The following is a 12,837-nucleotide window of genomic DNA, read 5'->3' on the forward strand; positions in this document are numbered from 1 at the left end:
GAGGAGAAGTGGTTGAAAGAGACAGAGAGAGGGGGGAAACACACGCGCATTAATCAACTTTTCCATACCTCTTCCCCCTCCAAAGCAATATCACCGGGTGCATCTGTGCATCTTAACTTTTCCCCTTCTATTCTGTCCCGTCCTCACCTGCCACTCAACTCTGACATTGTTCTTTTGCGCTGTGCCTATATCATCCAGGGTCATGTCATGATAGATGGATGTATCTTCTTGTCTGGCTCTCGCGGAATAGAGTGTGGCTTGCGGGGGACCCAACCAAGCCTTAATAAGCTTCTGGTGGAATCTGAAATTGCTAGATCTCGACGAGAACAGAGGCAAGAGACGCCATCAGTTGTCTGGAGTATGGCAGTAGCAGCACTGCTTTTACCAGGACTCGTCGCCATTAGGAATTCTGGACGTTGATGCGGCAGATGCGCTGGTCACGTGAAAGGAGGCTATTCTGCTTTCCGTCTCGGTCCTCTTGTTCGATTCTCCATCAATCAGCCTCGTCTTTCCTGGATGTCCGTCTTCTGTGCTCAAAACTTCCAATTGCATGTGGAATTGCGCTTATCAAGGGATGAGGAAATTCAGCAGGCTACAGTCAACGGCTAGTGCCTTCATAGCACAGTTGTGGCATATGCTGAACGACAGCGCATTCTCGGTTACCACGAAGCTTTCCAGAACGTCTTTCCTCGGTGCCTCCTAGAGCTAAAGGCCCTCTAACATCCCATGATTTACCGAAAGGTTATTCTTAACTAAGACGCGCACTAAACCCTCGAATATATCGCTCCTACTAATGGGTAACTTACACGATAAGCAGGATCCCGGGCAGTCGCAGATACGTTAACTTATAAGGGAGTCTCCCGGTCTTCTTGTTTAACGCACTACTTAGAATGCCCAGGATGTCGAATAGCATGCTTTGGGACCATCTGGGTGGTGATACTGGTCTTAACTGGCCAGCCCCATCCGCGAACACGGAACAAGCTCACTAGTTCATTCTGCTTATTTATCTGGAACCCCTAAGCCCCTACCTTTGCCTGATCGATGAGATATGATCACGAATTCACAGTGCACGACTCGGGATATAAGAGTCTGCTGCTCTATCAGCGTACTGTAACAGCTCCTATGTTGACTAATGGGAAGCTCTGCAGCCTAGCCTATAACTCATGGTAACGACATCTTCGAGAGACGCTTGCCTTTTAGAGACTTCGATGTGTCTCTACCGAGAAGAACACGAGCCGGTGTTTTCAATGACCGGATGCGACGCGTCACCGGGGGTTTTCGAAGTGCCGTCATCATCCAAGGTTTTGAAAGGGACTTCTCTCGCTCAGCGTTTCGTGGTGGTTTTCACCACCCGTGCGCTTTCGGCTTTTCCGGCTTGGCGTCTGACTTGCACCAAAGGCCTCAAATCTGTGGCAGTTGCATTCGTTATAGAATGAGTGTCCCTGAACATTGCCTATTCAGGTAGAGCTACTGGTGGACCTCGCGTCGTAATGCCCAGGGACTTCACACCACGAGTGTCGGGGCACCTTTTCTTTTGTCAAACAAGACCAGTGCTCGAGGACAAGCCAGGTTGAAGGGCTTGGAATGAACGTGGACTTAAACCAACGTAGAAGATGTCAGGAACTCCCACTCACCCTCACTGGCTGGCCATACTGTGTCTTTCATCGTATATTCTCGTCTGACTCAAGTCCTTCTTTGGCTTCAATCTCATATGTCCTTCTGGTAAGATGAGGATCATCTCTCTTGCTGTCACGGCAGCCTTGCTTGGCTTGACCGGCGCCTCGAACTCTTCTTCCACACTGGGCCTCCTGAAAGCCAATGGTGGCAAATAGTCTCAATTTCCTGTCTCATGCTGCACGGATACGACTAGTAACATCCAAGAAGTGGCTCTGGGTGACAGGGAGGCTGTATATGAGAAGGCATCTGCCTTCGTTGCAGGACTGACTACTGATCAGAAGCTGGCTTTGATCACTGGTAGCAGTGTTAGTTCGTCCAATGGTAACTTTAGTGTTCCGGAGTTTCTTGATGGAGATATGAGTCTCCAAGATTATTTCTATGTCTCTGCTTTCAGCTTGTCCTCCGCTCTAGCTATGACCTGGGACCGCGACGCCATCTATGCTCAAGCCAAAAAGCTGTCGGGTCGGAGTGTCTACAGCAAAGGTATTCAGGTGGTCGCTGGGCCAATAGGTCGTACCCCTTGGGGTGGCCTCCAACGCTGCTATGAATGTCCAAGGTTCCGGGCCAACCTACCAAGGCCATTTGGCAACCGGTACCGGCTCTAGACAAGCATCTGTTCCCTATGTGATTACTCCTTACGTTGCCTGATTCAAGAGGGCACGGATAGTACCGCCGTGTCACCGTCCTATGCCAAACTATGCCACCAACTCGGACCTCTGCCTCGTTTTCATCATTGCGCTGTCTGGTGAAGGGGCGGACCGCACCGAAGCTGTACAATCAGGATCAAGACACCATGGTGAACACGGTTGCAGACAATTCCAACAATACCGTGGTTATCATCAACACCATTGGCTCCCGCCTGCTGGACCAGTGGATCGAGCACGACAACGTGACAGCTGTTCTCTACGGATCTATTCTGGGCCAGGAGTCTGGCAACGCAATTGTGGATATCCTCTATGGTGATGTCAACCCTTCGGGTCGTCTGATCCACACTATTGCCAAGAACGAGAGTGATTACAATGTCGGGCTTTGCTACACTGCTCAATGCAACTTCACTGAGGGTAGGCCATAATCCATATATGAGTCGCGGCGCTATTCACAGTTGCACCCCTAATGCATGTACAGGAGTTTACATTGACTACCGCTACTTCGATGCAAAGAATCTTACCCCCCGATACCCTTTCGGTCACGGTCTTTCATACACCTCTTTCAAGACTAAAGCCCCCAATGGTAACTGTACCGTCGGTGGAACCAGTGGTCCATGGGACGTTGTAGGAACTGTCTCTGCCCGCATCACCAACAATGGCACGCATACGGGTGTGGGAGGTTTCCCCGCTGTACCTTGGGTTCCCCAATGCAGCGGATCAGCCTGTTCGTCAGCTTCGTGGGTTCGAGCGTGTTGAGCTCCGTGCCGGACAGGAAGCCATCGTGACGTTCAGCCTGCGTGGCCCGTGACATTTCGTATTGGGATGTGACTGCCCAGGAATGGCTTGTTGCTCCTGGGACGTACCAGGTCCATGTCGGTGCAAGCTCTCGTGATCTGAGGCTGGACGGCACCTTTGCTCTGAGAGTGAAGTCTTAGAAAACTTGCCCATGGGAACTGACATAGCATCTAATCTTTCCAAAGAACTTTTCTTGAGAAGGCGGCTCTGAGAGAACTGCTATGGCTCATTGCTATTTTTCAGACAATTCACCTCATAACTGTGATGTTGTTTATTCTCATTCACCTACCATAGATTCTTGGCCCACTTTGATTACATAGGTAATTAAGAACTTGAGACAGTGTATCTTCGAGTTCAATATTGTGAATACGCAGCATGATTTCTATTCAATAGTCCACCTGACTACTGTCTCATTATCTCTCATTCACAGAAAACAAGCTTGAATGAATTCTGTCCACTGATTTCACAGTCACACTCTTCCCTGATCATCCCATCTTCCCGCTTTCTTCCTCCAGACTTGCCTTCTTCCATTTGTTCTTCCTCTATCTACCATCATCTCTTCTCTCTGCCACATCTATGACTCTAGACAACATCATGGAGCCTCGATCATATTCTTCTGATTGATATAGCAACCAAACTGAAGACCTCATCAGTGCCAGAGAATGTCACCGCCCTATTGGGCTTTCTGATTCCTGAATAAACCCATAAACAAGGCTCTCAGGCTCCCAATAGCCATATTCTTCGCAGGAAGAAGCCAATCTGCACCGCAGGGATAGTACTAAAAAAGCGCTTTTTTATTGGGTGCAGAATCGAGAAGCCAGATGCCAAGTTCACTCGTCTTTCCGGCTGTATGCCGCTGGCTTAGTAGAACCAAAGCTGACAAGCAATGCGCTGCGTTTCTCCCCAATGAGAAACCAATCTCAGATACTGCCTCTTGTTAGTGCATCCCGATGAAGTTGTTGAGCCGTTGCGTCGCTGGCAGGCTCGAGTCAAGGGGCGGGCTTAAGCTTTGGCAGCTTCTTTTCTACTCTGCCCTGCCAGACGTTAAGAAACCTACCCAGACGACTTAGTTTTGTGACGAGTTCTTCAGGACCGTTTGACTACGAGGAGATGGGCCATAGTTGGTAGAGAATGGGGAATTCAATCAATGCAATTGCCCGAGTCTAGAAGCCCTCGACCGATCCCCGGTTGCAGTTTCTACTGCGAATGGGCTCCGATATGCCCCGCATAGCAGCCTCTTTTTAGGGCTCGTTGACTTACTATTGCGTCCATCTTATGTTGATGTTTGAAGATCATATCCTACAGAGTAGGTACCGGATGGACCGAGATTTGTGGTCCAGGCTTTCGCAAAAAGCTCTTACCCCCTAGCGGCACATAAATATGTTCTCTGCGGCGATACGAGATCCGACTCTGGAGTCAGCCCTCCGAATTATGTCCTATCGCATCATGTAGAGGCAAAATAAAACAAAAAAGGCACATATTCGAGCAAAAGACACCACCTCTTCTTGAACGGCTACTCGGGGCGGTATATCAGTCCAACTTGAAGTCGTTCGTTCGCCTACAGTTGGCATCATGAGCGGGAACATCTTCAGCAATGTTCAGCTATACTCCAAGTCAGGACATGGTACAATCACGGCTTTCTGGGATATTAAATAGTATTTCCACCCCTCTCCCTACCTTATCGAGGTCAACTATCATCGTTGCCAGCTTATTGGCGTCAAATGAACGTCCCTCCCTGGTATATTTCCCCACGACGTTTCCCCCCCTCTCTCTTAGTAGCATAGCATCATCTTCCTTACACTTAGTTCAGTCAGGAGAATCTACAACTCTTCATCTTTCCGCAAGGCCTGTATGGGCTGCCTTATTCTTCTTAGATAAAGGGTGTTTTGATTGACCTCAACACTGACGTTCTGCTGCATGGCTTTCCGCTCGCTCGTCCCCCTCAATAGTTGTTGCAAGAGAGAGAAGTCACAGCTCCCACAACTGCTTCACGTCTGCAAGGGCTCAGAATGGTTTGATGAATGGTGCAACTGATCTTGACATACTATCGCGGGAGTACTAGTACCAGACTTTATATCGAGTTCAATGCACTGCACAAGACATCGTGTATCTTTCCCCTCATCTTCCCGTGGCTGGCTTCTTGAGGATTCAATTCCACTCTGCACATGCATCATACTGGCTTTGAATACTGGCGTAGCCATCGAGCTAGTACACTGGATACTTGCAGCAAACGATAAAGAGAGCGGTACAACAACTTGCATTCCATCCATAGTGGGGAACGGCACATGATCCAATTCTTGTATCTCATGCCATCATCCCAATACATAGTAGTCTAGTCGCTCCCAATCCTCACACACCTCACCAATCTAAGCCTCAAAATTAAGTATCATCCTGCTCACTAAACCCCATCAGTGTGATAAAAACTCATCCCCCCCTCGTAACTCAGGGAACCCCTCTCCCCTTTCGTACAGCCCTCGCCAATTCACTCTGCGCCTTATCCTCCGCATACCTTTGATAAATCGGCAAATAATACTCACGCTCACTCAGCGTCTGCCTCACACTCCTCCGTCCCTCCACAGCCGCCACCCACCTCCTCCACCGATCCCAGACGGCCTCATCCGCCCCTCCCTGGCCCGGTGCCGGAATCCCCAGCCCCGCCTTGAATTCATCAAACACCCACAACCGGATCGCCCACGGCGCGAGCACCACATCCACGAGTCCGAAGTCCTGCCCGGAGAAATACGGGCCCTGCGGATGCAGCTCGCGCGCGAACTCCTTCAGTGTGTTGAGAAACTCCTCGCGCAGGGTCTGGAGCTCCCCACCCCGCGCCGTGTCTCCCGCCGCGGAGTCGGAGCTAGAGGGCTGGTGCTGCAAGAACCGGTGGAAGGCGGGGATGATCCTCGACGTGACGTAGTCAATCCAGATGCGGGCGCGAGCACGTAGGTACGGGTCCGTGGGAAGCAGGGCGGGGCCGTGTGTCGGGTAGGCTTCTTCAAGGTATTCGAGGATGACGGTGGATTCGTAGAGGGGTCGTGCGGAGGAGGAGGAGGAGGCGTCCGGGCTGGGACTGGTGATGGTCGGGACGAGGCCGCGCGGGTTGAGGGCCAGGAAGGAGGGTTGTTTGTGGTAGGGGTTCACTTCGATGTACTGGTAGGGAATTTGTTTCTCCTCGAGGGCGAGCCAGACACGTTGCACTTGGTAGGGAGGAGTTAGTTAATTGGTTCTGATTGTTGTTGACTAGTAGACAGGGAATTGAATGGGGGGTCAGTGAAGTAGTACCGAAGCTGGGCGGTGTCAGTATGACCTTCAGTTGAAGGTTAATATGATTGTTTGGAGTTACTCACGGACAGAACCAGCCGGCGTAGAATTTCAAGGGTTGCTCGGCTTGATGGTGGGCTACAAGAGCTTTGGCGGGGCCGGTGGCCTCGGGGTGAATATCGGCATCGGGGACAGGCATGATGGGGGTGAGTAGATTCGCAATTGAGAGTGAATTGATAAGCTGGGATGGTTGCTATGGAGTTTGAAGAGAGGTGGCAGTGAAGGCGATGAGGGGATGAGGGGAATATCAATAATGACGGACGATGGTGTCATCAGATGGGATTATTAATCCAGGACTACATCCCATAACTACAATAAGTAGTAGTTGATACTACGAACTACTTTCACCATTCATTTCAATCTGACCAATATCTCATCCATACTTCTTCAGCAATTTCTCCATGATTGACACAGCGCCCGACCGATACCCCGCGCCAAAGATCGCATGATGGTTCAAATGATGGTATCTGTAGCACGTCAGCCCACTCCTTTCAATGTAGTCACTTTTGAGGACGAAACATACAACTCGTACAGCCTCACGCGATCCTCATACTCCTCCACCGGCTCCGTCTTCGGTACCAACTTGTGATATTCCTCGAAGAACTTGGTCCCAAACCCCCCGAACATCCTCATAATCCCCAACTCAAATTCGCTGTGCGCATAACACGCCGAGGGATCATAGACCACATCCCCGACACTCCCCTCATCTTCTTCGGCATCTTGACCCACAGCCTTCCCACCCACGATTCTCCCCCGACCCGCATTCCCACTCCACAGATCCCCGTGCACCACCACCGGCACGATCCCCTCCCCCTTCCCATTCTTATCATACCCCAAATGCCCCTTCCCCAACAGCCTGGGCACAACCGTTTCCGCCGTTCGCTCCACCAACTCCCTCAACCCGCCATCCCGCCCGTTCCTCCGCTCCGAGCTCTCCAAAATCGTCCGTAGCCGCTCGTTCGCGTAGAAATCCGCCCAATCATCCCGAAATCGGTTGGGCTGCTTCGTGTCCCCGCAGAAGGTCGGCACGGGGAACCCGAACCGGCGCCGGCCGGTGTCTGGGTCCGGCGGGGCGGGCGTGGAGTGGAGTTGCGCGAGCCGGTGCGCGAGGGACGAGGCAGAGGACGGGTCACTGGCGCGACGAGAGCCACCGACCCCCAGGTCCAGGTATTCGGTCAGGAGGTAGTAGCGTTTTTGCTTCTTGGGGGCAGCGGATGGGGAGGAGCAAGAGCAGGAGGAGGAGTCGGTGGCATCCTCGTCCAGGGCACCCCACGCTAGTGCTCGTGGACAAAAACTGGGTACGCTCGAGGCGATGGCGTTCAGGGACTCGTATTCCCCACGGAACATCTCGGCGGCGGAGGTTCCATTTGCAGAGGTCTTGACGAAGTAGCGGCGTTCTTCTTCGTGGCCGTCGGGGCCGGGAACGGTAGCGCGGATGGCACCGGTGCTGGTGAAGCCGGAGCCTAGGCCGGAGGTCGATAGGCTGGCTTTGGCGGGGTCGGTGATGGAGAGAACCCGTAAGATCGAGATAGGTACGGGCGCCATGTGAGGAGCTGGATCGCGTTGAGGAAGTGAGTTGGGCGAAGTGTAGAGAGAGAGGGACTGGATGAGGGGAAACAACAGGGCCATAAATTGGGGGATGCAGCAGCCATGACGTCGTTGGAGTTATCTTATCTTATCGCGATAAGATAAAACTGCCATCGAGGTCCAGCCCGCATTACGACGCATCACTTCATCTACTTCGTACTGTGCGTGGTGTGGTACAACAGCCACACCGACAAAGCATCCATCGCCCGAGCACCCAGTGTAGCGCGAGTATAATTTTTACCTATTACCTACAGATCTACATCCTCAGTCAAAGGTCTTTGTACATCAAGTCCCATCCAACGCCGCCGCCCACCCCCAACCGCAGGGTCCCACTTTCCTTCCAAAACATCGCTATGCATGAGTCAAGGAATTCACCATATCCTGCGCCGTCTTGGTTCTCTCGCGCACGTCCAAGTCAGGATCATCCTCCAAACTGGCCAGCCGCTCCAGCACCCCCATCGTCCGCATTCGAATTGCGCGATCCCGACATCCTTCCCGATCACCCGCGTCATCCTGATAAACCAGGTTGATCACCACCCACACGCAATTGATCCGTACATCGCGCGTTTTGTGGTTGAAATACGTCATCATATACTTCAACAGATCATGATGCATCTGAAGCACTTGCCGGTGCCGCGGGAGGCCTGCCGCCAGGTGTATGATCAAGTACGTCACCGACACTATGATTTCCGTCGGCACAGATATCGTCCGCGTGGTGGATACGTCTCGTCTCGGTGGCAAGGGGATAGAGCGTGGTCGTAGCTTGTCGGCCAGCGCATCTAAGAAGAGATCTTGTCCGATCTCCTTGAATAGATGGTCGATCATCTCCGATGCACCAGGCCCACAGACGATGTTGCGCAGAAGATCAAAGGTCTGTTCCTGGACTGCGATATCATCTTGACGAGCCCGCGTCGTCTGGTCCAGATCGCCCTGCAGAGTCAACTTGCGTCGCCGCGTGGCGTCCGGAAGGAACATATCTAGGCTGAATTTGTGCGAGGGCACCGTATCGGCCATTTTCATGTCCTCGTCCCCGCCGCCCTCCACCGGGTTCAACAGGTCCACCTGCTCGCCAGCCGAATTGGCTCGGCTCATACCCGCGCTGGTACTGCTGTCCATCTCGTCATCCATTCCGCGTTTGGCCAAGGCAGTTGTAGGATCCTGAGTGATGATCTGCTTGATCCATTCCGCACCCAATCCTTCTATTATCTTAATCTTGACATCATTGGTGGAATTATACGCCACATGCTTCAGCGCCCATAGCGATTCAATCCGCAGCTTTGTGCTTTGGGAGTGGGCATGTTCACACAAAACAGGAAGAACGTCAGCCGAGATGATGGCCTATATGACATGATTATTAGCACCAGAGCAAGCAGAACAAAAGGATAATTGACTGACTTCTTTCATCGGACTGAAGTCCAGAGCCAGGTTACAGATGACTTGGGTTGCTGCGATCTGAACTTCAATGTCGGGGTGTTTGATCAAGACAAACAACGGAGTCGCGACACCTGCATCAATCAGACTCGTGCGGAGCACACTGACCGACCGGGTGAGCATGCGTGCCGCCCCGCAGGCCGCCAACAGGGTGGGTGTGGGATTGCCATCAGCGGCAGTGTTCTTCGGAGTCGAGGTATCCCTAGGCAAGCCATCCGAGCACGGCTTCATTGAATCAATAATGTACGGCACCGCTCCATTTTCACAGACAGCTTTGCGATATTCATCCTTGAAGGAAACCAGAGCTGCCAAAGCCTTCAGAATGTTCTCTCGATATCGCATTACATGGCAGTGGAGTGGGGAGAATCCCGGAGGACCGAGCTGGCACTCGAGAGAAGTGGCGTCAGGACCCTGAAGGCTCTCTTCGCCGTTCGCATGCCACATGGGGCGAGCAGTGTCCTGGACTGGGTTGTATGTCTCCTTCAGGAGTTGCGATAGCCTCTTGATGGCGCCCCCCTCATAGGCATGCTTCTGCAATTCCTGATCATCAATGACCAGCAACGCCAGGACGAACGGGGCTTCCTCCCGGAGTCGTTCCGTGGATGGAATCAAACCTCCATATTGCACCCCGTCATCGGCGGCCACTTCATAATCCTTGTCCAGCATACGAATTAGAATAGGAATCATCAAGTAACAGAGCATCGAGACGCGATGCCTCTTTGTCAGGCCCAAGCGGAACAGAACTGTGACGAGACGTGCCGCCATCAGTCGGACCATCCCGCTTTCACTACGGACAATATACAGAAGCCATGGCACAACCGCAGTCTCATCGTCCTCGTGGGAAGGTCTCTCGAAGCTTGGTAGATGTGCCGGGACTGAATGGCTGTGTCGGCGATGTGTAGCACTCTGCTGGCCAAGAGGAGGGAAATTGGAGGCGCTGGGGGGAGTCTTGTTTTGCGCCAGCGGCACCGATGGTAGCAAGTACTCCAAGGGACTAGCGCCGGCATGACGGGGTACAGCCGATCCTGACAGGTAGCTTGCACCCCACGGTCCTCGTTTGATATCCCACGGGGCAAATTCAGCCAGCTGCTTTGGGAAAACCGTGACGATGCCCGGTGAGGAGAGAAAATGCTCTGCGCGCCATTTCGAGTGCTCCACGATGACGGTAACTGCGCGGAGGATGGGGGCCAATTTGGCACTAGGGGGTGCTGGGGGTGGCAGGGATCCCAAAGCTCCAGGCTCTTGAACATGCTCCTCGGCACCTGGATAGACAAATCCTTGAGCAACCACGAACGAAGCGACTTTCACCGCCAAGGCATCCAAGACTCCGCACTCAGCCAAGGCCGCCTTATGAAATTCTTCCGTACACAGCTTTCCAATGAGAGAAGCAGCGAGCTCAATGGCAGCCTGATCATGGTAGCTGCCGTAGTTTCGGCCTAAAATTCGAGCAAAGCAGCCGATATACTCGCTGGAGAAGATGAGATCCGCTAACCGAGTATCCTTGAACGCTTGTTGCTCACTCTGTAGCGGTAAACGGTCGGCCACATTATTCAGCGTTCGAAGTATTGGAAGGACGAAGCATGCGGGACATTCGGGGTTGGACAGGATGGATAGGAGGGTCGAAAGGATGCCGCTGGCAAGGATAGGAGACAGAAAAGAGGCGCCGCCTGTGTTGAAGCTATATCAGTCACTGCGCGTACCAGCCTCGGATCGATACAGTACCTTGTGCTAAGCTTCCCATGATGACGATGGCTTGGAGGCAAGTCTCATCTTCCTGGGACTGAAAACAGCGAAGCTTTGCAGCTCCGTTGGCCTCTGGTGTAACATTATCCTTGCCATAGCGGGATGCGAGGATTTTGGCCAGGACGGGGATGATCCCCCACCGTACCCAGGCCTCCTTCCGCTGGTTATGGCCTATCGTCTCATTCTTTAAACTCCGTAAAGCCGCTGCCTGCGCTGGTAAGGAGTCCGCTGTTTGAAGTTGAAGCAGCAGCGGAGGCGCTGAGGCGCCGGTCATGGTCCGAAGTCGCCGCCTCCGCGGGAGGGCCGTTTGATCGATTACGTCGAGGGACAGCGTGAGCGCACTGATTGCGCCGAGTCGGGATGCCAAAGAGTGAGGTACAGGAGTAGGCGAACACTTTTTGTTTTCAATTGATTTGTGATGAAGCCTTTTTCGATGGATAAGAATGCAGCTTTTATGGTCAAATGGTTGAAAGTGATGGATAATTCGCAGTGGATTGAATCGAGAATGAATTGACAACTGGTGGATGTCACTGCGGCAAGAGACCCTCGGTGGTGCTTGAGGAGGGCGTCGTGGGACTGCGACCAGAGAAGCACCACCAACCAAGCAAAAGCAGGACACTAAAAAGAGGTCGTCTAGAGACAGATGGAAGAATAAGGACACAAGCAGCAGAAATTCAACCTAGCTCGACCAGCTCGAATTGTTTGAGCGGTTGATGCAGCTGTCGATGATAGCTGAGCTCGCTGTCCGTTGCCGCTGCCGGCCGCTGACCGCTTTCGGCCGGTGCTATCAGGTGATCTCACCTGACAGCCACTTAGGTGCGCATTGCATTAATGGTTCCAATGACTCAGATTATGCACAAGTGATTGCGGTGATACTGTGCACAGTATAGTCATGTGACTCAGCCCTATCGTTGGGTATCATCGCCCCGGCGCCCACATGTCTTTCTCGCTTCTGGCCGACTGATCAGTTGTCACCAGAAAGCGAGTCTTGTGTAGCATTACAGCCAATGACCAACAGCCGTTGCTGAAATCTGAATTGAGTTTGAGGTCAATTTTCCACGAGGTCTAGGTCGGTCAATTTGGAAGAAGGGGAAAAATGTGTAACCCCAAGACTGAAGAACCTCGGAGTCGGAGAACCCTGGTGAACTGCTCCGTACTCCGTAGTTAGTGTGTGGGTAGACCGCCGCGGCTGGCTCGTATCATGTATGGACAAAAGCAAAGAAAAGGAGCGCATGATCGTCAACTGACAGCTGACTGACCACAGTAGTGGAAAATGGGGGAATGGGGTCTTCCATGGGAGAGAGAGTCTTTTCCTAGTTTCTACTTCCCCAGACTAGGGAGGAGCTTCTCGAATGAACAATGATACTGCAGTGTGTAGGTAGTCACCGCCCGTTTCTTGCTTATGCCTGCCTCTAAGATCCTCACTATCTCCAACTCGTATCGATGGTGGGTTCGTGGTAATACGCTACGGACGGTGGTGCCGATAACCCGCATCACTGGTTTTGATCTTGTCACCGATTGGTTATTTCTGGCTCCTATTGGGTTCCTATTGGAGGCTTGAACCCCCTGACCAGCAAAGAGAAAAAGAATCCCGCTCCATCTGCGGCGATGCAGGTCTCGTAATTACCAGTAATTCCCC

The 12,837-nt window shown here is 52.5% G+C and overlaps 5 protein-coding genes across 5 annotated transcripts; 2 read left to right on the forward strand and 3 right to left on the reverse strand.

The window, feature by feature from the left end:
- Positions 1–1,711: 1,711 nt before the first annotated feature.
- Positions 1,712–2,282, forward strand: BP01DRAFT_385285 (uncharacterized protein; the record flags this gene model as incomplete). Its single annotated transcript, XM_025577576.1, has 2 exons — positions 1,712–1,722; positions 1,871–2,282. The coding sequence occupies 2 exons, from the start codon at positions 1,712–1,714 to the stop codon at positions 2,280–2,282; spliced, it is 423 nt and encodes a 140-aa protein (XP_025428608.1).
- Positions 2,283–2,470: 188 nt separating this feature from the next.
- On the forward strand, positions 2,471–3,259 carry BP01DRAFT_385286 (glycoside hydrolase family 3 C-terminal domain-containing protein; the record flags this gene model as incomplete). Its single annotated transcript, XM_025577577.1, has 3 exons — positions 2,471–2,738; positions 2,803–3,048; positions 3,117–3,259. The coding sequence occupies 3 exons, from the start codon at positions 2,471–2,473 to the stop codon at positions 3,257–3,259; spliced, it is 657 nt and encodes a 218-aa protein (XP_025428609.1).
- Positions 3,260–5,475: 2,216 nt separating this feature from the next.
- BP01DRAFT_131805 (uncharacterized protein) lies at positions 5,476–6,745 on the reverse strand. Its single transcript, XM_025570472.1, has 3 exons — positions 6,464–6,745; positions 6,399–6,403; positions 5,476–6,313 (listed from the first exon to the last, which is right to left on the reverse strand). The coding sequence occupies exons 1-3, from the start codon at positions 6,574–6,576 to the stop codon at positions 5,562–5,564; spliced, it is 870 nt and encodes a 289-aa protein (XP_025428610.1). The 5' UTR covers positions 6,577–6,745; the 3' UTR covers positions 5,476–5,561.
- On the reverse strand, positions 6,709–8,032 carry BP01DRAFT_359306 (putative fructosamine-3-kinase). The gene is made up of 2 exons (XM_025575647.1): positions 6,961–8,032; positions 6,709–6,904 (listed from the first exon to the last, which is right to left on the reverse strand). Exons 1-2 carry the CDS (start codon positions 7,980–7,982, stop codon positions 6,811–6,813), a joined length of 1,116 nt encoding a protein of 371 aa, XP_025428611.1. The 5' UTR covers positions 7,983–8,032; the 3' UTR covers positions 6,709–6,810.
- Positions 8,033–8,322: 290 nt separating this feature from the next.
- Positions 8,323–11,472, reverse strand: BP01DRAFT_346506 (armadillo repeat protein; the record flags this gene model as incomplete). Its single annotated transcript, XM_025573639.1, has 3 exons — positions 8,323–9,362; positions 9,420–11,122; positions 11,178–11,472. 3 exons carry the CDS (start codon positions 11,470–11,472, stop codon positions 8,376–8,378), a joined length of 2,985 nt encoding a protein of 994 aa, XP_025428612.1. The 3' UTR covers positions 8,323–8,375.
- Positions 11,473–12,837: the final 1,365 nt, after the last annotated feature.

Source organism: Aspergillus saccharolyticus (genome assembly GCF_003184585.1).
Source record: "Aspergillus saccharolyticus JOP 1030-1 unplaced genomic scaffold BP01scaffold_33, whole genome shotgun sequence".
Classification (NCBI taxonomy): Eukaryota; Fungi; Ascomycota; class Eurotiomycetes; order Eurotiales; family Aspergillaceae; genus Aspergillus; species Aspergillus saccharolyticus.

Excerpts from the sequence above, each read along its gene's own strand:
- BP01DRAFT_359306 (XM_025575647.1), bottom strand. The coding sequence starts at position 7,982 with ATGGCGCCCGTACCTATCTCGATCTTACGGGTTCTCTCCATCACCGAC. Across the intron at positions 6,905-6,960 it reads CGCGTGAGGCTGTACGAGTT|ATACCATCATTTGAACCATC; the intron begins GTATGTTTCGTC and ends GACGTGCTACAG.
- BP01DRAFT_131805 (XM_025570472.1), bottom strand. The coding sequence starts at position 6,576 with ATGCCTGTCCCCGATGCCGATATTCACCCCGAGGCCACCGGCCCCGCC.